Here is a 23029-nt window from a genome sequence, read left to right as displayed (position 1 = left end):
GAGGAAGCAGTTAAAAACATAGATGTTATGAATTATACTCAATTTTAGCTGCAAGCACATGCAACATGTAAACTCAAAAGTACTAAGGTTTACGGGTGTTTGAAAACTTGGAAATGTTGAAAGACTCAAAGTATTCTAAGTTTTGTTTAAATAGGGGAAATTTTAAAAATTAATTGGTGCTCTCTTTGAATTTTATTATCTGAAGAAAAACTAATAGGTATGGTAAGAGGAAGATTTCCCACTGGCAATTCTCTTTTGAATTGGAACATTTTTCTCTATTATATTGTTCTAGAAAAATACTCTCAGACATACCGATAAACTGGCTTAAAAATAAGTTTGTGAAGTGGAAGGGGCTAGTAAGAATAGATACTACTTTTTTGATGTTCAGTCTCTCTTTTTTTGTGAAACTGAAGACAAACAGGGCTTGGCGACTTCCCCTTTTCAATGGCCTAGATGCAAAGAGAGATCAGATACAATTTTGGGATGGGGAAATTTTCAGTTCTTCCTCTATAGCTAGCTCCATTTGTGTGCTGTGGAAATACAATATTTTTATAAAGCTGTGTGAGAATTTTTGTTTGCATTTGGGCCTATGTATAATAATAGAATTAATTTAAACTATTTTAAAAGACTCAGGAAAGGTCTTTAATACTTTAAAGTATTTTCCATCTTTTTTTTTTCCACCCCACATGAGAACTTACTAAAATCAATGCTAAGCTTTCTTTTTGGATAAACAATGTAACTCCACTTGGTAGATACTATGTCCTTTTTTTCCTTTTTCTAGTCACACCTTTATAATGTATATTTATTATTTACAAAAGTAAACCATTAATATTTTAGATATAATGTACGTGTTCATTTTGATAGTCCTGAATTTTGAGTTTATTACTCCCCTGCTGTACAGTACATAGAGCATGTTTCTGATCTCTGTTCTTCATGAGGATGTGTCTATTTTTTAACTTTCAAAGGGATTAAAAGAGAATTGCATGTGTTTTGAGTGCCAGAACTTTCCATTTATCTTTACACATTAATTTTAGTTAGTAGACAGAATTCCCTTAACTAATAGCTGATATGATCAGTATTTTGTTTCCAAAACAGTATCATTCTGCTAAGTGGTTCCATAATAAAATAGAAGGAAAGGTATTGTTTTGTTCCTCAAGTGCATTCGGAATACACACACACACACACACACACACACACACACACACACACACACACCAGGTAAATCACTAATCTAAAAGACAAAATTGCATTTATTTTTCCCCCAATGGGTGCAAGGTCCTAATTGTAAATAATTGAATTTCAACACCTGCAAATAAGCAGTGTGTGCACAAGAGGCATAATGTGAACACAGAGAAATGAATTTATTCCCCATATGGGTATGTTTGCCCCCTGGCAATGCATTTCCATACTCTTTAACTTGGGGACTGAAATGTTATAAATTGACAGTTCTACTCAGAAGACCTTTCAAGCATCTTGTGTTTATGAGAATACAGGGGCATCTGCGGAATGAATTCGAACACATGGATGAATTAAATTTGAAAACACACAGACCGAGAGGCAGACAGTTCCTAGGCTGTGGTCGTTGCATGGATTTTACAAAACTGTTAACCTACGCGTTTGGCTTTGCTGTGTTCATTGTCCTGGGAAGAATTGTGGGTTTAAGAATTACACTTTGATTAAACTACTTAAAAAAAAAACCCTTTCCCTAAATGGGCATAATTTAGGTTAGTTCTGTTCTGTAGTTAAATCCCTACTCTCTCCCTGCTAATTAACATGATTTCTTTTTCTATGGCGGGACTCTGTATATTAAGTCATGAAAACAATTGAAGCATGCCACAGAGTTATGCTTGGTATATAATTTTGTCTAAATGTTCAAATGTTTTCACCCTGTGCATTATCGGCAGTTTGATCTTGAGAGTCCACCTAAGCTATCATGTTGTTTCTTTCTTGCAGAAAACATGCTTTAAACTGCCACAGAATGAAGCCTGCCTTGTTTAATGTGTTGTGTGAAATCAAAGAAAAAACAGGTAGGAATGAGATTCCAACATTTTAGCATTTTCTTTGGCCAATTAAATCACTTAACCAGCAGTCACAAATCTATTATTTAAATATTAAAATTTCAGAATACAAGTACTATGAAGGTTGACCTCATATTCGAATAGGAAGTCCCAGCCCTGCTTTCCTTAAAAGAAAGCATGAAGTTTCTTTGACAGTTATTATCAAGAACTACTGGTTAATTTTCCAGAACTCTATTTCCAGCCTTTTTGAGATTGGGGCTAAAATATAGATTCTGAAAGGAAATTTATAGACTGATGTATCTCTGGGGCAAAAATATGAAAGTAAAAGTTCATTTTTTTAAAGGAATATATTTTGGCCCATTTTTAAAACCCTAATTTTTTTGGAGTTGGGTATGGGGGTGCTAAACTGTTTAAAGTTTCCTTTCTTTTTTTTCTTGTAATTACACAAAGCAGCAGACTAGAGGTTCTCAACAGAGAGTGTTGTCAAATACCTTTGTGGAATGCGCTATACAACATTAGGTTATCGGTATTTGAGTGGCCTGTGATTTTATTGCAGGGAGAATCGTTGGGTTTAGGAGAGTATAACGCCATGAGATCATTCACTCTGTTGTTTTTCTACTTTCTAGACCTCGTATCATGGACTAACACACTTATAACACATCCCAGGAGGGCATTTAAATTTTAAAGCAACAATTAAAAAATAGCAGTCATCAATCAGAGGTGTTCTTAAACAACAGATGCTCTGGGAAGGACATTTAGCAACATCCTCTTGTTTGTTTATTTTAATCCTTAATTTTCCAAAGTGGGTAAAGCTCTCCCTTGTAAGAAGAAAGATTTGAGAAGGCAATCTGAAACCAGGGAATAAAGATGAGGGACAAGGGGTGGTTATATAAAGCGGGAGCTTCTGCTGGGCTCTGAGTTACCCGCTCGCTTTAGAGCAGTGCAAAGTACCTGACATCCTATTTATTTATTTATTTTTTACAACAAGGAGTGTAACAGTCAATAATTCATATCTAAACCATATAAGCAAGGGCATGACATGAATGAAAGTGACAATAAATATGATTGCATGCTTGGTTGATATACATTGATAGTTACACATAAAAAGGGGCGGGGGGAGAGGGCACACAGGGTGGCTTTCTTTTTGAGAGCTCTCTGTGTTTTTCTTTTAAAAAAATAGTTTCAAGATGTGACTGTTGATTGAATATGTAATTACTTGGGTCTTGAAATGCGTGTAAAATTAGTACGCAGCTCCTTTGTTGAATGTTATTTGTGTTGTGCATAACATTCTAGACAAAGCACCTGAGAAGTGATGTTCAGACCTCTAAGTCTTCCAGGTTGCTTTGCCAAAGCTTAACCTTATTACAAACCTGTTAATTGCATTATTTTAGCTGTGAGACACCTTTTAAAAGATTTATGGACTATGCATTCAAATATCAAAAGAGCTTTTTTCCAGTTTGTCACACTTTTTAGTTTCTTTTTTCTATTAGCCCAGAGTAGGAAACCTAAGTGTGTGTATATATATATATATTTTTATCCTCTTTTTTCTTCTTTGATCTCTGATGCTTATTTACTTTGAGTATTTGGTTTGTTGAGATTTGTTTCTAATCGAGTGTGAGTTCCTGCTGATCTTGTTTCATGAAATGTAGAATCCAAATATAAAAGCATATGTGATAATATGGACTAAAGAGTCTATTTTTGAAGATACTTTATCAGATTTTTATTGAAAGGAAGCCTGTCAGGGCACTTAAATGTACATTGTGGCCAAAGTGCTTAATTCTAGTTTCCTAATTAAAACCTACTGAGGCAATAGATCAAAGTGGGTGGGTGTGAATAGAGATCCGGTTCAGGTGTGGGTTAAAGAGTTCGCTCCTTGTTCATGTTGGCTCAAGTGTAGTGATAGGAAGTAAAGTAGTCATATTGGTCAAAGTAACATTCTAAAAGTTTTGTTTTTTAAATTTTGTGTCAATATATTTAATGTTTAGAGACTTAAAAAAATCTAAATTAAGGTTTTTTGTGTTGTCTCTAGAATAACATTTTGAAAAACAGTTTACAAATAATGTAACTGAAAGTGATAAGAGTCATTGCCTCCTGTGTTAAGGGACACACACACACACACACACACACACACACACAGACACGCACACAAGTTTTGGATTAAGAGGGCACCCCTGGGTGAAAGTAGGGGAAAAAAAAAGGCTTACCTCCCTCTTAGTCTTCAACTTGTGTGTTGGAAGGATTGAAGGGAAGGCAAAAACCTCTCCTGGAATGTTGAGTGTTGTGCTAAAGGTAGGAGTCAACTGTGGTGTGCTGAAAAGAACCCTTTGATTCTAAAGCACGATTACTTGGCTACTCAAGACCTTGGAACCTTCAATCTTTTTGCCAGCATATCTTCCATGCAGTTGATATGTCGGAGGAACAAAGTGTCTGTAAAGTTGCAGGAGCTTTTTTTTTTTTCCCCTCTTCTTGATACAGAGCTGGTGAAAACATCGCTTGAGTGATCAGTTCACATACATTCCTTTATTGTTTGGGGACTTTTTCTATTGTTACTTTCGAGCCTCTTTGCATTAAATAAGTATTTTTGAGTTTCCATCTCAAGCATTATAATGCTTATAATGATAATAGAGGTTACTTGATTTAGGGCGGGCTTTGTTTGTTCGTATGCTAACACGAAGTTCGTACATTTGGCTCACCTAGGCAGAACTCTTGAGAGGAACTTGGTAATTGCATTGATTTGTTATTTTTGCTTTTTTGCATTTGTTAGTGATTTTATAGTTGGAAGACTTAGAAATAGATACAAAAACTGGCTAAGATGTATTACCAACCTTTTGGAACTTTAAAAATACATACACACATGGACGTAACACCCCAAAGTAGGCAGTGCCGTCTGAATTACAATTGATTGATGGGTGTTTAAGTCAGAAATTACTGTGGGGATATTTAAAAAACAAAACAAAACAAAAAGAACCCATGTGTCTTCTTGCTTCAGAATGTCGGTAGTTTTTATTTGGATACCTTTTCGCTTTTAAAAAAATAAATGCTAAGAAGAAGTGCCAGCAAAATGCTCGGGTGGCAATTCTCAAAGAGCAGCTAAAAATCCCTGTCAAGACCTATAGCAATGTATATTTCACATGTGGCTTTTATCTGCTCGCTCATTCTAGGAATACAGAGACAATTAGAGTTTTGGATCATTTAATATAACACTTTCTTTTGGATTTTTAAGTTCCATTCCTTGTCTTCTGGCATATTAGTAATAGGCTAAGTTTTGCATATGTGTATATGTGGTAGTAATGGGGTTGGTGGGATAGAAGAAAAGGAGAAAAAGTCAAGCATATTACATTTCTTTAAAAAAACCTTGAATATATTTTTAAACATTTCCTGATTTTTTTATTCCTGTGTCAGAATCACGCAAGTTTAAAAATTAGGAAAACACGAAAAATATTGAATGCCGTTTACTAAGGAGAATATTTATAGATAGCAATGAATAGCTGCAATTGTTGTGAATAGTTTTTAATTTTAGAACATAATAGCTATATATGGCACTTTTCAGCCAGTTTTCCTCTGTGCATTGTCTGCATCAAAGTTAACGCAAATCAAATCTTTGGAGGAGGTTAAAAAAATTTATTTTTTGCTTCTTAACACCCTTTTGTTCTCTCTCTTTGCTTTTCTCTCTGTATTCAATTAACACCCCCATCACAGAACTGTAGTATGTGTGTGTTTTTTTAATTCTACTACTGTATTTCACTTTTGACACCCTCCCTTATTATTCTCGCCTGCCACTTCTTTTTAATATAGCAATTACATTATGGGACTTCTCCTCCTCTCCTCTGCCCTTTGAAGCATTAGAGAATAATTTGTGTGTCTATGTATATGTGTGTGTGTATGTTTGCATATATAGGTGGAGGGACGGAGGGTTATGGAAGGAAGCTATAGATTTTGGGAAGAGAATTCTGATGGTATTAGGCCTTGAGCAAAATAGGAGTAAAATAACTTTAAACCATTTAGAGCAGCCTCTGATCAGATTCCTTTTGGGGTTGAAATGGTAGGAGTCATTTTTGTGGAAGGTCATCGATAGCCAGCAAATGCAAAAACTTTTCTTGCTGATGAGAAAATTCAAGAATTTGCTTCATTTTTTTTTTTTCTCCCTCCTGGTAAAGATGCAGAGGAAAGAAAAGGGGATCAAATGAAAGGAACTTACAAGTCAGTTTTACCTGATACTATCTTTCAGGTACAGTGTGTTAAGGCAGAAGTAATGTGGTTAGACCCTATATTATTTATTTATATAATGTGGATATAAGCTGTAGACCAACAACAATATAACTCTGACAGACATAATATAAGAAGAACTTGTAATGAGAAATGACCTTTCTTTTTAGTCACTTTTGTGTATTCCATTTTTAGTCTACTACTAGAATTAGAACAATTCTGGCTTTTGAGAAGTGCAAAGAGCAGTTTGGTCAAAGCTGCCAGAATGAGAATTTGGGAAATTTTGGTGTCATTTTTTCTAACAATAGGAGTGTCTGTGAGGATTGGACATGAGAGAGATTTAGGTTATACTGAAGGATCTGGAATGGGATTTATAAGCGGGGAAACATAGAACCTTGTGAACTAAGAGCTGTGGGGCATTGAGCTGGGCCGGGTGTGTGTGGGTTCTGTACAGTAGGCTGCACTGTTGGCTGAGAAGGGGGCATTACCTGCCTGTTCACTGCTGGTGCCGGGCCTGTTCACATGGTTTTGCCCCTGCATTCTGTTGACATCCAGGAACTTTTTGTTGTGGTTGTCGGCAAAATTATAAAAATACCCCCAAACAAGCAAATAAACCGAAACCTAGATGTTGCACACAATTTAAATTGGAAGACATTTTCATTTGTAAAGCATGACCCTGACTTCTTTTGTGTCATAGGCATATCTTAGGAAAGCTTATTCTTCAATTTGGTTTCAAATCTCTTTTAGATGAATGATATTATGTTTGAACTTGGTGAAGTGAATCTAAATATTCTTTTTATTGCTTTTCCTTTAAAAAAAAAGTTTACCAAAGCACCACATGATAGAGACAGTGTCCTAGGTCCAGCTCCAAACAGCTCTTATTCATTCTCGTATGACCCTAAGAAGCACCCATTCATTTTCATTGCCATATTAACCTGATTTGGAGGAATATAATACTTTTGGTTCCATTGCCCTTTACCTGCAACGGTGTGGTAAGATTTAAGGAATGCAATAATTGATAAATAAGTAGAGAATTCATGAGTTGTTTGTGAAGTGCTTTGAGCTCCTGTGGGTTATGTAAATAATTAAGGCACTGTATTTTCTATAATAAATTATCTCAGGATTCATATCTTATTTCACAGGATATCACTGCATTTCACTCTCTCAGGCTAAAAAAATGTATGTCTACTGGTCTTTAATTAACTAATGGGGTAATCGATCGTCGCTCATGAGGAAAGTTCTCTAGTTGTATCTTTGCCCCATCTGCATCTCAAAGACGGCACTTCTCGGAACTTAGCAGAGTTATCCCCAGAGGGGAAAAAAGGTGCAGGAATAGACTGTCTTAAGATTATAACACCTATCCCCCCATGATGGCAGAATAAGGTCAATAGTGTCTTACCCGAAGGTCTTCATACCTCTGACAGCTCTCTTTCAGTCTCTCAATTATTGGTGGAAATCAAGATTGCAATGGGTGGAAAATTCATCCTTTTTGGTTAAGGTTGTAGTTTCAACTGCATCTTCTACTGAAACTTTTGTCATTAAGTAGGTATTGGGGTGGGTATACCTCACACTCTGTGCTAGTTCTGGACCTTCTACTAAGTAGTTAGAAGACCATAGAAAAGTTGTTTAAATAATTTTATGATAAACTATAATAGTAGTGGTTAAGGACCTGGTCTTTAAAGCCAGACTCTCTGAGTTTATATCCTAGATCTTTTACTTTTTAATTGTCTGGCCTTATTCAAGTTAAAAAACCTCTCTGTGCCTCATTTTCCTTATTTATAAAATGCAGATCATAATGGTACTTATCTTAGAGGGTTGCTGTGAGGTTAAATAAGGTGATAGATGTAAATTACAGTGCCTGGCATAGAGTAAACAGTCAATAGCTGCTAGCTGTTATTATTTCTGGACTTGTTTTCTTATATGAAATAGAGAGACTTATACCAGATGGTCCCTAAAGACAAAGCCAATTCCGAGACTCTGATTTTATGCTGAAAAGAGACAAAAATTGCTGAATTTAAGATTTGCTTTCTTTTTTTCCTTGCATTTTGTTTTGTGTGTGTGTGTGTGTTGTTTTTTTTTTTTTTGTCAGAGTCTCACTCTATCTCCCAGGTTGGAGTGCAGTGGCGTGATCTTGGCCCACTGAAACCTCTGTCCCTGGGTTCAAGAGATTCTCCTGCCTCAGCCTCCTGAGTAGCTGGGATTACAGGCATTCACCAGCTAAATTTTGTGTTTTACTAGAGACGAGGTTTCGCCATGTTGGCCAGGCTGGTCTCAAACTCCTGATCTCAAGTGATCCGCCTGCCTCGGCCTCCCAGTGCTGGGTTTACAGCCGTAAGCCACCATGCCTGGCCCTGTTTCCCTTGCTATTCTCTTAAAGTGAGAATTAGCTATATCTGGCCAAAAGTCTGGGACTAGATTGGAGGAAGAGGGGGAAAAGAGAATGGGTAAGAACAGAGGAAAAGTTTTTAAGCTACTTTAAAAACTTTTAAACTACAAACTGGACAACAACCCCTTGAAAAGCTAGAATTTCATATTAAGGATGGTGTTTACTTGAAAAGCTAGAATTGCATATTAAGGATGGTGTTTTCTTAGCGTCAGCAACTGGAGGTATTGTGTAATCATAGTTAAAAACATTTCATTTTCTCTCTGAAGATACATAAGCCTATCCATTCAACTTGCAAAGTTCCAAAGCAGGAAAAGTAGCACAAGTGAGTTTAGGGCAACCTGACCTTTTCTTTTTCTTTTTTTAAATTATACTTTAAGTTCTGGGATACATGTGCAGAATGTGCAGGTTTGTCACATAGGTATACACATGCCATGGTGGTTTTCTGTACCCATCAACCCGTCATCTACATTAGGTATTTCTCCTAATGCTCTCCCTCCCCTTGTCCCCCACCCCCTGACAGGCCCCAGTGTGTGATGTTCCCCTCCCTGTGTCCATGTGCTCTCATTGTCCATCTCCCATTTATGAGTGAGAACATGAGGTGTTTGATTTTCTGTTCCTGTGTTAGTTTGCCGAGAATGATGGTTTCCAGCTTCATCCATGTCTCTGCAAAGAACATGAACTCATCCTTTTTATGGCTCCATAGTATTCCATGGTGTATATGTGCCACATTTTCTTTATCCAGTCTACCATTGATGGGCACTTCGGTTGGTTCCAAGTCTTTACTATTGTGAATAGTGCTGCAATAAACATATGTGTGCATGTGTCTTTATAGTAGAATTATTTATAATCCTTTTTTTTTTTGAGACGGAGTCTCGCTCTGTCGCCCAGGCTGGAGTGCAGTGGCGCGCTCTCGGCTCACTGCAAGCTCCGCCTCCCGGGTTCACGCCATTCTCCTGCCTCAGCCTCTCCGAGTAGCTGGGACTACAGGCGCCCGCCACTACGCCCGGCTAATTTTTTTGTATTTTTAGTAGAGACGGGGTTTCACCATGGTCTCGATCTCCTGACCTCGTGATCCGCCCGCCTCGGCCTCCCAAAGTGCTGGGATTACAAGCGTGAGCCACCGCGCCCGGCCATAATCCTTTGTGTATATACGCAGTGATGGGATTGCTGGGTCAAATGGTATTTCTGGTTCTAGATCCTTGAGGAATTGCCACACTGTCTTCCACAATGGTTGAATAATTTACACTGTCACCAACAGTGTAAAAGAATTCCTATTTCTCCACATCCTCTCCAGCATCTGTTGTTTCCTGACTTTTTAATGATTGCCATTCTAACTGGCGAGAGATGGTATCTCATTGTGGTTTTGATTTGCATTTCTCTAATGACCAATGATGATGAGCTTTTTTTCGTATATGTTTGTTGGCTGCATAAATGTCTTCTTTTGAGAAGTGTCTGTTCATATCCTTCACACACTTTTTGATAGAAGACAACCTGACCTTTTCTTGCCTTACTAATACGTTCCTTATTTAGGAAAAATGTTATCTTTGTCATAAGGACAGCCTTGATTCATAGTAGATTTATTCTTTATTATTTTTATAGCTTTCTTGAAATATATTTCTAACACCATGAAATTCACCCATTTAAATGATATACAGTTAGGTGGTTTTTAGTGTATTTACAAAGTTGTGAACCCATTATCACAATCTAATTTTAGAACATTTTTATCAGCCCCTCTGCCCCCCAAAAAAATCCAGTACTTTTTACCAATCAGTCCATATTTCCTCCTTCACCTAGCCCCTGGTAACCACTAACCTACTTTCTGTCTTCGTGGTTTTTGCCTATTCTGGACATTTCACATAAATTGAATCATAAAATATTTGATGTTTTTTGACTCATTTCTTCTGTTTAGCACGTTTTCGAGGGTCATCCATACTGTAGCATCTATCAGTACTTCATTTTTCTTTATGGCCAAATACTATTCCACTGTATGGATATACCACATTTTGCTTATTCATTATTCAGTTGATGGTCACTTAGGTTGTTCCCATTTTTTGACCACTATGCATAATACTGCTATGAACATTTGCTTACAGGTTTTTATGTATGAATATATGTTTTCGTTTCTCTGGATAAGGAGTGGAATTGCTGGCTCGTGATAACTATGTTTAGATTTTGAGAAAATTCCAAACTGTTTTACAGAGTGGCTGCAGTAGGCACATTTTTTTTTTTAAACAGCTTTATTGAGGTATATTTGATATACCTGTACGTATAAAATCTGTACGTATTTTTTATGTGTATATATATATATATATATTTTTTTTTTTTTTTTCTTTAAGATGGTGTGTCCCAGGCGGGAGGGCAGTGGTGCGATCTTGGCTCACCACAATCTCTGATTCCCGGGTTCAAGCGATTCTCCTGCCTCAGCCTCCTGAGTAGCTGGGATTATAGGCATGGGCTACCACACCCAGCTGATTTTTGTATTTTTAGTAGAGATGGGGTTTCACCATGTTGACCAGGCTGGTCTCGAACTCCTGACCTCAAGTGATCCACCGGCCTTGATCTCCCAAAGTGCTGGAGTTACAGGTGTGAGGCACCGCGCCCAGACTGAGCTACCACGCCCAGCCTGGTGTATTCTTAAGTCAGAGTGTAAATGGCACTAAGTTTTGTCTTCAGCACTCTCAGCTTTTCATTCTTTCAACCTCTTTCTCCATTCAGTGATGTCTCCTCTCTGTGTTTAGGACTCTACTGTGTTTATTGTCATGTTTGGACAATACTCTAAGAAAACAAAGTATTGGATAAATTTATTTGCCTTGAAGTATGCATGATCAGGATTTATGTGAAATCTCTGTTAGAAGTATTTGCATTTTAAAGAGGAAAAAAAGTAAGACAAAGGAATGATTCTCCAATGCTGGAATTTCAGATGTCAGGTTCCTGGAGAGGAAGACACTTTTGAAAAAGATTGGAGAATTTTCTGAATAGTAATCTAGTGTGACAGAGGGATCATAGACTTTGAGTGAAACCATCCTAGCTTGTGTTAACATTGGTGTGCTATTGGATTTAACAGAGCTTCAATGTTCTCATTTCTGTGGTGAAGATAATAATATGTATGATGTAGGCTTGGTGGGCTAAAAAAGAAAATAATGTAAAGCATATAGTTCAATGAGTATGCTCAACTAATGGCCACTACTGTTATTTTTCTGAAACCACATGACAAGAGTGTTGACCACCTCTCTCATCAGTTTGGCCTTGTCGGTTCAGGTTGAGTTTTCTACTACCTCTGTCCGGGAGTTTTAGAGGTTCACTAACATGCTTCCTGACCCTGCTTTTATGTTAAATGGTTGTCAGTGTCAGAGAAATAAAAGTCTTGGGCAAAACACAGCAAAAGGCATCTCCACACTTTCACACCATCCTCCTCTACTTCTAGAGTTCTGTGGAGAGAATCTCATAGAGCAGTGCTTCTTAGTGAACACCTATAATTTTAAATTTAATGATTTACATTTTCTAGTAGCCTCATTTTTAAAAAGTAAGAAGCAGGTGAAATAAATTTTAATACTTCTTATTTAACCCAAATATATCTAAAAATCTTTCAACATGTAATCAATATAAAAATTATTGAGATATTTTGCATTCTTTTTTTGTGCTAAGGCCTTGACATGGTAATGTTAAATTTAATGATTTAAATTTTTTAGTAGACCCATTTAAAAAAAGTAAAAAGAAACAAGTGAAATGAATTTTGAATTTTAATAATACATCTTATTTAACTTAAATACATTGAAAATATTTCAATATGTAATCAACATAAAAATTAATGAGATATTTTACATTCTTTTTTTGTGTGTCTATGCTGAGGCTTTGAAATCCATTGTGTATTTTACATTTACAGCACATCTTTTTTTTTTTTTTTTTTTTTTTTTGAGACGGAGTCTCGCTCTGTCACCCAGGCTGGAGTGCAGTGGCGCAATCTCGGCTCACTGCAAGCTCCGCCTCCTGGGTTCAAGGGATTCTCCTGCCTCAGCCTCCCAAGTAGCTGGGATTACAGGCACCTGCCACCACACCCCGCTAATTTTTAGTAGAGATGGAGTTTCACCATGTTGGCCAGGCTGATCTTGAACTCTTGACCTCAGGTGATCCACCCACCTTGGCTTCCCAAAGTGCTGGGATTACAGGCGTGAGCCACCGTGCCCAGCATTTAGCATATCTTGATTTTGACTTGCCATACTTAAAGTGCTCAATAGCCACACATGAGTAGTATCTACCATATTGGACAGCACAGCCATAGAACAGTTGTTCTGGCATAAATCCCTGTTTTGTTCCTTTTTTGGCATAGTTTTTACATTCTGAGGAAGATACATGGTTGTTCCCCACTCAAACTTGAACTGGTAGTTCTGTAGCAATTGAAATTGTTTCCTGATGGATAGCCGTGTTCCAGATTAAAGCATATTTGAGACATCATTTTCTGGAAGAGAATGTCCACTGTACCCTATTGAGGTCACTGCTGGAAGCCGGGATGGGGTGGTTCCCCCACCTCCTTCTCTGTGTTTTTTGCTTCTTTCTTTCCATAGCTCTTCATTTTAGGTTCTTTCTTCCTGCTTAACAAAATCTTAAGTGTTCCCTAGAATAGACTGAGTGGGCCGAAGCAGTTCCTTGTTTTCTTTAGCTGTAATGCAATGGAATAAGTACAGAGCACTCCATGGTATGACAGGAGTTTGCTGGACCCTCTGCAGCCTCATACCGACTACCTCTGTGGTAGCATATTATTTTGAGAACGCCATTTAACCTCTTAGTCTCAGGTTTCCACATCCATGGAATGGATGACTCTAGACAGCCCCTGATCTGACTCCATATTCCATGGGTTGTGAGCCCCAACATGATCCCTGCCAAAGCTTAGACTCCTAGGAGGCAAGGCAGGTGGAACATTTATAAAAGAAAATTCTTTTTCATTGTTATGGCAGTTCTAATTTATCCTATGAATCTTTATATCTTTCCTAGACAGTCATGTAAACTGGTTATGGTGGTGTTAACGTTACCCTCCATCAATCAAGTTGAATTGGAGAAGGCAAACTGGGAGGGGAAAAAAATAGTGGAATTAAAAAAATGTTTATTGCTGGGTGTGGTGGCTCACACCTATAATCCCAGCACTTTGGGAGGCCGAGATGGGCGGATCACCTGAGGTCAGGAGTTCGAGACCAGCCTGGCCAACATGGTGAAATGCCTTCTCTACTAAAAATACAAAAATTAGCCTGGTGTGGTGGTGGGCACCTGTAACCCCAGCTGCTTGGGAGGCTGAGGCAGGAGAATTGCTTGAACCCGGGAGGCAGAGGTTGCAGTGAGCCAAGATTGCGCCTCTACACTCCAGCCTGGGCAACGGAGTGAGACTCAAAAAAAAAAAAAAAATTATTGAACCATTCAGGATCCCATTTATAAGGCCAGTTGGAGGCCAATCCCAGTTTAATCCACCTTGTGGACTTTGTGATGGAATGCATATGTTGTTTCCATGCTATGTATTTGCAGCTATTGGATTTTAGACTGGAAATTTGTCTTGGAATAGATTTCTGATTGCAGTATTGGAAGTGCAGAATACCTTCTTGAGTACATATGGTAGAGCCCAGGAATTTAGGAAAAGAGTTGGCCTTCACCTTGGAATGGTGGAGTTACTTGTTCAATGTTTGCCTCAGCTGAAATACTGAAATAATTTCTGTTTCCCACCTAACTGTCAGTGGGGCTTTTGCAAACTTACAGTGAGGATATTTAGAAAGATGTTTGAGTTTCCCTAAGAAAGTGTGGTCAGTAAGTATGAGAAAAAGTTTATATATTTGTCTTGCTTTGAGACAGGTTTAATCTGCCAGTAGGTCAGAGGAATAAATTTACCTAGTGGCCTGTGCTGGTAGGGCAGAGAGAGTCAGTCGTTTTTCCTGAGGGCGTTAGGTGATTTGAGACCTCAAGTGTTGTCACTGTAAGAGAATCCTCCTTATAATTACCATTGTTAACATAGAATTGAAACTTTGCATTTGTCTTTTGTCCCTAACAAAGAAAGATTCCCAGAGAGTTTAATGATGAGCGCTGCCTACGTCCATTCTGAAAGGCACTCTGGATATGAGAGTGTAGACGTTAATTCCTTTCTGTAGAATTTGCATGCAGAGGCTCTAGGGCCAATGCACCCTGCCTACATTAATAAATATTTAAAAACAAAGAGCGGGTAACACAAGCACATCTTTCCTTTGTGCACCCTCTTTACTAGGGTGCCTGTAATCCCTAACTTCTTGGGAAGGAAATGTCTGGGTGGGTGCTGGTGGGTGGTGATGCTGCGCGCAGCACCAAGTATAAAGGCCCAAGAAGTAACCACATCGTGTGAGGAATAAATTAAAGCAGCTTCATCCTGAGGCCAATTAAGGAAGAATGGGAAAAAAGAAAAAACAAAACAAAAACCCAGCAACAATAAAACCCAAGAGATGAGAGAGCATGTTCGTTCAGACCACGTAGAAAAGAGAAATTGAAGTCGTCTGGAAGGAGTTTAAGGGGATGCATCACAAAATAAAACTTTTGGAACCGAGAAACAGTGGAGAAGCCCGGTGGCGAGCCACATGGCCTTGTGCTAAGATGAGATGCCCTTTTCAGACAGGATAATGATGATGCTGGAAGCTGGACCTTTGTAGATTGTCGCCTGGGTCTTGCTGCAAGACACTGCACAATTAGATTAGAGGAGAGGGCTAGGGGTGGCCGCGAACCCCCTCGCAAATCTGTTGACTTCACTGCAGGGCTGATGCGCGCAGCATAGAGGACGCTTGGGAGCGCCCGGCCACGGCCTGGTCCGCCGGCGCCGCGCCCGCGCCGCATCGCACCAGGTCTTCTCTGCACCCTGCGCCCTGCACCGGCTGCCTCTCCCGTTCGCGCGGGCGGCCCAAGAAGCGGCCCCCCGCAGAGTCTGGCCTTGGGTTCCCAGCGCAGGCCGCACGTCACCGGCCGCCAGCGCGCGGACCGCGAAGCGAAGTGACCCCCCAAGCGGGGCTTGCTGTGTTTTCATCATTTCCCTTGCCTGGCCCGGGTTGCAGTGGTCAGCCGCAGCGCTCTGCTCCCAGCTGCTACCCGAGGCTCCCCCGCCACCTCTTCTATCCCGGCTGACTTCACTCTTCTCCCAAAGGGTGGTAAAGAGAGGGCCGTCGCCCCCCAGGGGGAAGACACCCTCTTGGGAGCCATACTACCTTTATTAAACACCTCTCAATGTGGGCTTTGAGTCACATTCAGAGCCTCTGAGGCAAAGGGGTGCCTGCGGTCTGTTCCCAGGGAGCCAGGCCCAGGGTCTGTTCCTGGGAAGGATCTGTTCCGTGGGGCCCGCTGGAGCCGCGTTTTCAATATGCAAAGTGCCGGTGCTGTGCAGACCTCGGTGGTGGTGGCTTTGCATGCAGAAGTGAAATTCAGCAGGCCGCGTGTGAGCACGTGGGTGTGTGTATGTGCTCACACGCACGCGTATTAATTTGCAGCTCCTTTCTTAGTTGGCCGTGTGTTGTTTCAGCTGTATTCGATAAATGTTCGAGTTGTTGCTTTATGGTAATGAAATGAATTAAATAATATAATCTGGAGTTACTGCAGAAACCCTCCCGTCTTTTCTATCTCTCAGCTCTTACAGGGAGTGCGTCATCTTCCCCTAGGGAGATTTTTAACCCAAAGAACCTTGATGTACTTTAAACAGCACTGACATTTGTTTTCGTTAAGCTCAGTCTGATTTCTTTAACACTTGAAGAAGGTTTGGGGCCTTCAAACATAGCTAGTTTCTTATATGGCGGCTTGTGTTGTCTCAGAGGAATGTGTAAAGGGGCTTCAAGCTGCCTTATTTTTACCAGTCTTCAGAAAATAGAGAATTGATTTTGGTAGTTTGCCCCCTCCTGCCCGTGCACGCATAGTTGCTTCCCTTCCCCCACCTAGCCTGCTGGAGCCCAGGCAGGAAGGGGCTGTCATCATACACATGCCTAAGCCATATTACTTTATTTTTCTTCTTAGAAAGTTACACTAGGAAAGATGTTCTTGATGTGTGATTATTATTCTTAAATGGATTCTAGTGCTTTCTTATTATTGCTCTGTTACAGCTTCACAGTAAACCAGCAGGTCCTGCAGTAGACGGTCCAGAAACTTTCTATTGAATGAATGTGGGAGAGCTAGAAGTCAGGAAGGTTGAATTCCCTCATTACTTCGAAAATCTATAAATTAATTCCCTCTATAAATTTCCACCAGCCTAGTCTCTGATCCACCAGCTGGAGAATCAAGGCCATTATTAATTTCACAGGCTGAATTTCTCATCCTAGTAATTCTGGGGGAGAGGACGAAAGGGTTACGTAGGTTGAGAGTTCACATGTTGCTTCTGACTGTTACAGATGTTGCAGCTAAAATATAAGCATAGCAATAATAATATATCAGCAATGGTGATAATAAAGAACAGAAATAACTGCTTCCTTCTGCTCCTGATTTGGACACCCCACCCTCCTACTCATTTATTCGATTGACTCTTCTCTAGGTATTTTCAAGCAGAGATGTTTTGGTGACTCCCTAGGGGAGAGAAGCATCTCTCCAGTGGCTTCCATTTGGGTATAAGTATGCAAAGATTGTTTGTGTTGTCAAGATCCCACTGGAGTGTATCTTCTCACCTATAATGTCACCTTCTGCATGTTGCCCTTTGTAAGTAGAGGTTATGGAAGCTCAATTGTTTTTTAAGTAAGTTTCATAAAATATTTTTGAATGCCATACGTTCTGGAGATGTTGGTGAAAACTCTATCTTCCACAGGTTGTATAGTGAAAAAGTTAAAAATGAATCTCTATCCTGGTTGGATTTATTTTTTCATTTGAGAAATACCGTTCAACATTTTTGTTTTAGACCTCCTGGAGGGCATGATGGGACTGAAGAGTCTTTATTCCATTTTGGTCTAGTTATTGCTTTAGCAAATATTTGCAAAACTTCTCCCATGCCTGAAGTGTTGTGAAAGAGACTGAAAAATACAGATATGTGTGAGTCGTGGCCCTTACCCTCAAGGAGCTTCCAGGGGCCTGAATCGTGGTCAGAATCAATGTGACATGGGCAGGCCCATCACTCCCAAAGCCCATGACAGGAGCCAGGAATGTGTTCCCCAGAGCCAGGAGTGTGGCTGTTAAGGTCATTCTTGACCAAAGTTCATTGCTGCCCTGGTGATACATGCAGAAGCATGCTTTCTTTGAATCAAGGAGTTCTAGTTTTTTACTTAGATGCCTCAGAAATGTTCTATGTTTGAGTCCTTGCATACTTGGCCTTCCTGCCTTTCCTCAAGCACTGTAACCTCCTTCATTTCCTTTCTGCCTTTCCCCTTTCGCTCTCTTTTGTTCTCTTCCTCCCCTCTACTGGGGCCTACCCACCCCTCCATGCCCTCCCCGCCCTCATTGCTATTTGCCAAACTTGTGACCTGAGACCACTTGGCATTTCTGTGGGATGGCTGAAATTTACCACCCGCTGAATAGGCATTCTGTGACATTTGCTCACCTGGGCAGCTTAAGCTACATGGTCTGCTTCTGCCTTGAAGGAGTGCTGAGAGGAAGTGTGAAATTTACCTCTGTGCTCCAGGGTTCTTGCTAGCAGGGAGACAAACAGCAATGCTTTCTAGAAGCTGGAATTAATTTTTATCATAGTGCACATGTATGTTTATACCCTACATTTATTATATATTCAATAAGTACATGTAGACAATTTGTGCATTGTCTTCCATTTTTTAAACAAATTAAATTTTCATGGTTAGCGTCATCTTTCATGTTCATACCCTCCCCTTCCTCTCCCTCCCTGCTGGTAGAAGATACTGGGTTAACTTAATGTTCTTTGAGGCCTTGTGTCATTAGACCGCCTGTCTCCTTAAGGTTTATGATATTCCGTGTGATGGCTTTCTCACTGCGGCCTGCCCAGTGCTTCTGCTGGTAAGGAAATAGCTGCCTGTCTCTTTGGATCAAACTGGTCTGGGAGCTTGTTGAGCCCAGTTACTGGGACAGACCAGCCCTGGAGGCTTCTCTGACTCTTGGAACATACAGACAGCACAGTCTGTCTGTCCTGGCTGTCAGCCGAAGAAGGGAAACATGCAATGTAGATGGTTAAACTGTTACTTTATACTTGTGTCCTCCAAGTGATTTGAAGGAAAGACTGCTCTGGGCCCCAGTAGTGGTGGATCATCCTGGAATGAAACTGAACAGAAAATGTCAGCAGAAGTGATGTTTCATACTTTCCTGTAGAGTCCAGAATTCTCCTGTTCATATGTAACAGGAGTTAATGCATATTTAAAAAAATGTGTTAGATACAGCGCTATTATTATTACTTTGATTTTTAAGATGAGGAAACTGAGGCATAGAGAGTTTAGTGAATCTTCCTAAAGTCACATAGCTTAATGAGAGAGAGGCTGACAGAGATTTTACTTGGTAAGTTTTACTAAGTGTAGATTTTTTATAAAAATATTCATTCCCATTGAGTGACAGCCCGTCAAACTGTAATTCTTCCAAGGAAATCCAGTGGAATCTTACTTGGTTGTCCAAATAACAAATTGTCTGGCTCTACTCATTTCTGATCCTGTTTCTCAGGTACAGAAATTTAATTATCTCATGACTGTGGCTGGCTGCAAAACAAGTAAAGAGAATAAGTTCAAAACTCGCCTTGAGCTTATTTGCTGATTTTCATTAGGCCTCTGCCTATTCTGTTTTTAGAATCCACCTAACTTTTTTTTTTTTTTTTGAGATGGAATCTTACTCTGTTGCTCAGGCTGGAGTGCAGTGGCATGATCTTGGCTCACTGCAACCTCCACCTCCCGGGTTCAAGCAATTCTTGGACCTTAGCCTCCCAGGTAGCTGGGATTACAGGTGCGCGCCACCACACCCGGCTAATTTTTGTATTTTTAGTAGAGACAGAGGTTTCACCATGTTGGCCAGGCTGGTCTTGAACTTCTGACCTCAAGTGATCCACCCGCCTCGGCCTCCCAAAGTGCTGGGATTACAGGCGTTGAGCCACCATGCCCAGCCAAGTTTGTTTTTTGAGATGGAGTTTTGCTCTGGTTGCCCAGGCTGGAATGCAATGATGCAATCTTGGCTCACTGAAACCTCTGTCTCCTGGGTTCAAGCGATTCTCCTGCCTCAGCCTCCCGAGTAGCTGGGATTACAGGTGCACGCCAACACGCTTGGCTAATTTTTTTGTGTTTTTAGTAGAGACGGGGTTTCACCATGTTGGCCAGGCTGGCCTGGAACTCCTGACCTCAGGTGATCCACCCTCCTCGACCTCCCAAAGTACTGGGATTATAGGTATAAGCCACCGCACCTGCCTCTAGAATCCACCTGACTTCTTTCAGGCAACAAGCATGACTTATTTTTGCAGGGGGTCTAAAACTTGACCACCCCTCTCGTATATGTCACCTTTCCTAGTTCCTTCTCGGAAGTCCAGCATTTTGACAGAAGCATAAAGCAGGGCACAGGGTCCTGCCTTTGCACACCCTTCTTGCGCCTATTGTCCTATCACACCACCTCCCTGGTGCAGCCAGACTCTAGGCCCTGGGCCCTCCGGTGATTCTACGTGGTGCGGATGGACGCTTCCTTGGTGAGAACCAAAAGTCTCATCTGTCCAGTTACAGAGCCTCTGTTGTTGGAAAGGCATATCCAGCAGCTCCCCCACCGCCATTTTTTTTTTTTTTTTTTTTTTTTTTTGAGATGGAGTCTCACTCTGTCACCCAGGCTGGAGTGCAGTGGTGCAATCTCGGCTCACTGCAACCTCCACCTCTCGGGTTCAAGTGATTCTTCTGTCTCAGCCTCCCGAGTAGCTGGGATTACAGGCACGGGCCACCACGCCTGGCTGATTTTTATATTTTTAGTAGAGATGGGATTTCACCATATTGGCCAGGCTGGTCTCAAGCTCCTGACCTTGTGATCCGCCTGCCTCGGCCTCCCAAAGTGGTGGGATTACAGGCATGAGCCACCGCACCCAGCCCCCTTTTGTGATTAGTGGGTGTTTTCAGTTTTGAGGAGGGAAGATCTACCTTCCAAGTTGCAGTGGTGGCCCAGAGAACAGCCTGGTATGCAGGACCAGGGTGAAGGTGAAGCTGTTCATATCACCCCAGGTCTTTGAAGGGGAAGAAAAAGGTCAAGGCATTTCATGTTAAAACTTACTGTTTAGAAAACAATACTGTTGATATTAAAAATATAATAATAGCATCATTATTACCAAGAAGACCTTAATAAAGAAAATTTTACAAAAGAAAATCATAAATCTACTAATTTACCTTTAATCATACCATCCTAGTTCAATGTCTATTTTCAGTTTTCTTGTGTTTACATTTTCTTGTGTTACTTTCCTTACGGCTGTGTAAATTTTCCATATCTTGGGGATGATTGTATACTCAGGGAAAAGATTATTTATCCACAGAACCTGTTATGTACCTTATTTATTTGTTTATTGCTTATTTCATTTCAAAAAGGCATGCAAGAAGCTTACCAAAAGATATGAGAGATACCAAGAGATTTACTAAATAAATGAGGAAATTAGAAGAAAAAAATTCAGGTAGGGCAATAAAATAACATGCCAGGGAGTGTTAGTAGGTAAAATGGTATCCATAAGATCCTTTCTTATTGTGAACTTCTCAGGCCTTTTGCTAGTAAGGAAGTAGCTACTGTCTCTTTGGGTCAAACTAGTCTAAGACCTTGTTCAGTCCATATCCTGGAAAGGCTGGCTACAGATTCGATTCTGTGCTTCCTAGTAGCAAAAGCAAAAAAGGGAAAAGGATCAGTTTCAAATTGCAAAGCATTTAGAATTGGAAACTAATCAGTTATTTAAGGAGAAGCAGATTTTTTTCCTGGTACTGGACCCCATGCAATATTTCTTTCATAATTTCTTTTTTTTTTTTTTTTTTTTTTTGAGCCTCTTGTTCCCGAGGCTGTAGTGCAGTGATGTGATCTCAGCTCACTGCAACCTCTGCCTCCTGGGTTCAAGCAATTCTCCTGCCTCAGCCTCCCGAGTAGCTGGGATTACAGGCACATGCCACCACACCCAGCTAATTTTTGTATTTTTAGTAAAGATGGGGTTTCATCATATTGGTCAGGTTGGTCTAGAGCTCCTGACCTCAGGTGATCTGCCTGCCTCGGCCACCCAAAGTGCTGGGATTACAAGTGTGAGCCACCGTGCCCGGCCTCATAATTTCTAGTAAGAAGATGCTAGTGATACGATAGGCATTGCCCTCAACAACATGATAAAAAATTATATTTCATGTTTTACCATAGCCCTTTATACATAACCCATCCACAGCATCATCAGATTTTATCATAATTATTGGTTTACTATGTAATTCTCGTTAGACTCAGAATTTCTTGAAAATAATGAACAGGATTTGTATGCTCAGCCCATAGTACATATTCAGTTAATATATTTTTGAATTGAAACACTGTTTTATCTGCTTATTCCAAAGGGGGAAAATTAATTTATTAACATTTATTGAGTACTTGCTACTCTTGACTCTGAAATAAAAAGAGGGATGAATCAAAAGTCCCTGTCCTTGAGGAAGGTATGATTTACTGGGAATAAACATATATTAATAGTTATATTGTACTCTAGCTGGATAATTACTACATGATAGAAGTGTGAACATTCTTTTGTGAAATGAAGTATAGATTGCTTAAACTACACTCTCGTTACAGCCAGCTTCGCCTTTTGGAATTTGGGGTTTGGATCTTTAAGCCAAGAGAGAAGGGAAAAAAAAAAGAATAATAGGGCATGTGAGAGTTTTCTGAGAGGAGAGACGCTATTGTCTTGTAGATTTGCTTTTTTGCTTCCATTCTTTTTTAGGGAAGAGGGTCCCATTCCTGGGCTGACTAACCCAGCCTCTCTGACTCTCAGGTCACAGGGTGAGAGGGGAGTGGGGCCCCTCTTTTAGTCTACTCCTGACTTGACCTGGTAGCCTTAGCTGGGAGACACTGTTCCATTTTTCATGGGCAGCTGGAGTTGTGGCCACCATTGTGATTCTTGTGACTGGCTTACAGAAGAAACATGGTTCCTAGGAAGGCCAGGAGGGACAGTCCCTGAGACACACGTGTAAAATAAAGAGTGTAAAAAGCAAATAACTACTACAACTGGTTTTATCCAGGGCTGTTAATTTTTAGATACTCATGACTACACTTATTAGAAATAATGTTTACCTTATTTCCTTTTCTTCCTCCTTTCTCCTCTTCCTTCTTTCTATTTAAAAACCATTTGCCAGGTACTTCTATGGCAGGCAGAGTGAGAAATATAAGATAGGAACTTGTCCTGAAATTGCTTACCTTTGGGAGAAAACGAAGGCGCTTTAGGGCAGCTCTTGATCAGGCCCTTGAAGATAACTTAAGTATAGCATAGCACTTAACCCACAATATGTTCTCAAAGAAAGTCCTGAAAGATGAATCCAGTTTTCTCCAA

At 40.2% G+C, this 23029-nt stretch overlaps 1 protein-coding gene across 2 annotated transcripts in view; it reads left to right on the top strand.

Moving 5' to 3' along the window:
* Positions 1-23029, top strand: part of PBX1 (PBX homeobox 1) — a 294207-nt gene that overhangs the window by 2167 nt on the left and 269011 nt on the right. For both annotated transcript variants that reach the window (XM_032161116.2, XM_032161117.2), the window contains exon 2: positions 1954-2027. In XM_032161116.2, the coding sequence (XP_032017007.1) occupies positions 1954-2027 (74 nt within the window). The remainder of the gene's footprint in view (positions 1-1953; positions 2028-23029) is intronic.

Source organism: Hylobates moloch, unplaced genomic scaffold, assembly GCF_009828535.3.
Source record: "Hylobates moloch isolate HMO894 unplaced genomic scaffold, HMol_V3 SCAFFOLD_8, whole genome shotgun sequence".
In the NCBI taxonomy this organism is placed as follows: Eukaryota; Metazoa; Chordata; class Mammalia; order Primates; family Hylobatidae; genus Hylobates; species Hylobates moloch.
The sequence above is the reverse complement of the archived record's forward strand: the minus strand, read 5'-3'. Positions and strand labels throughout refer to the sequence as shown.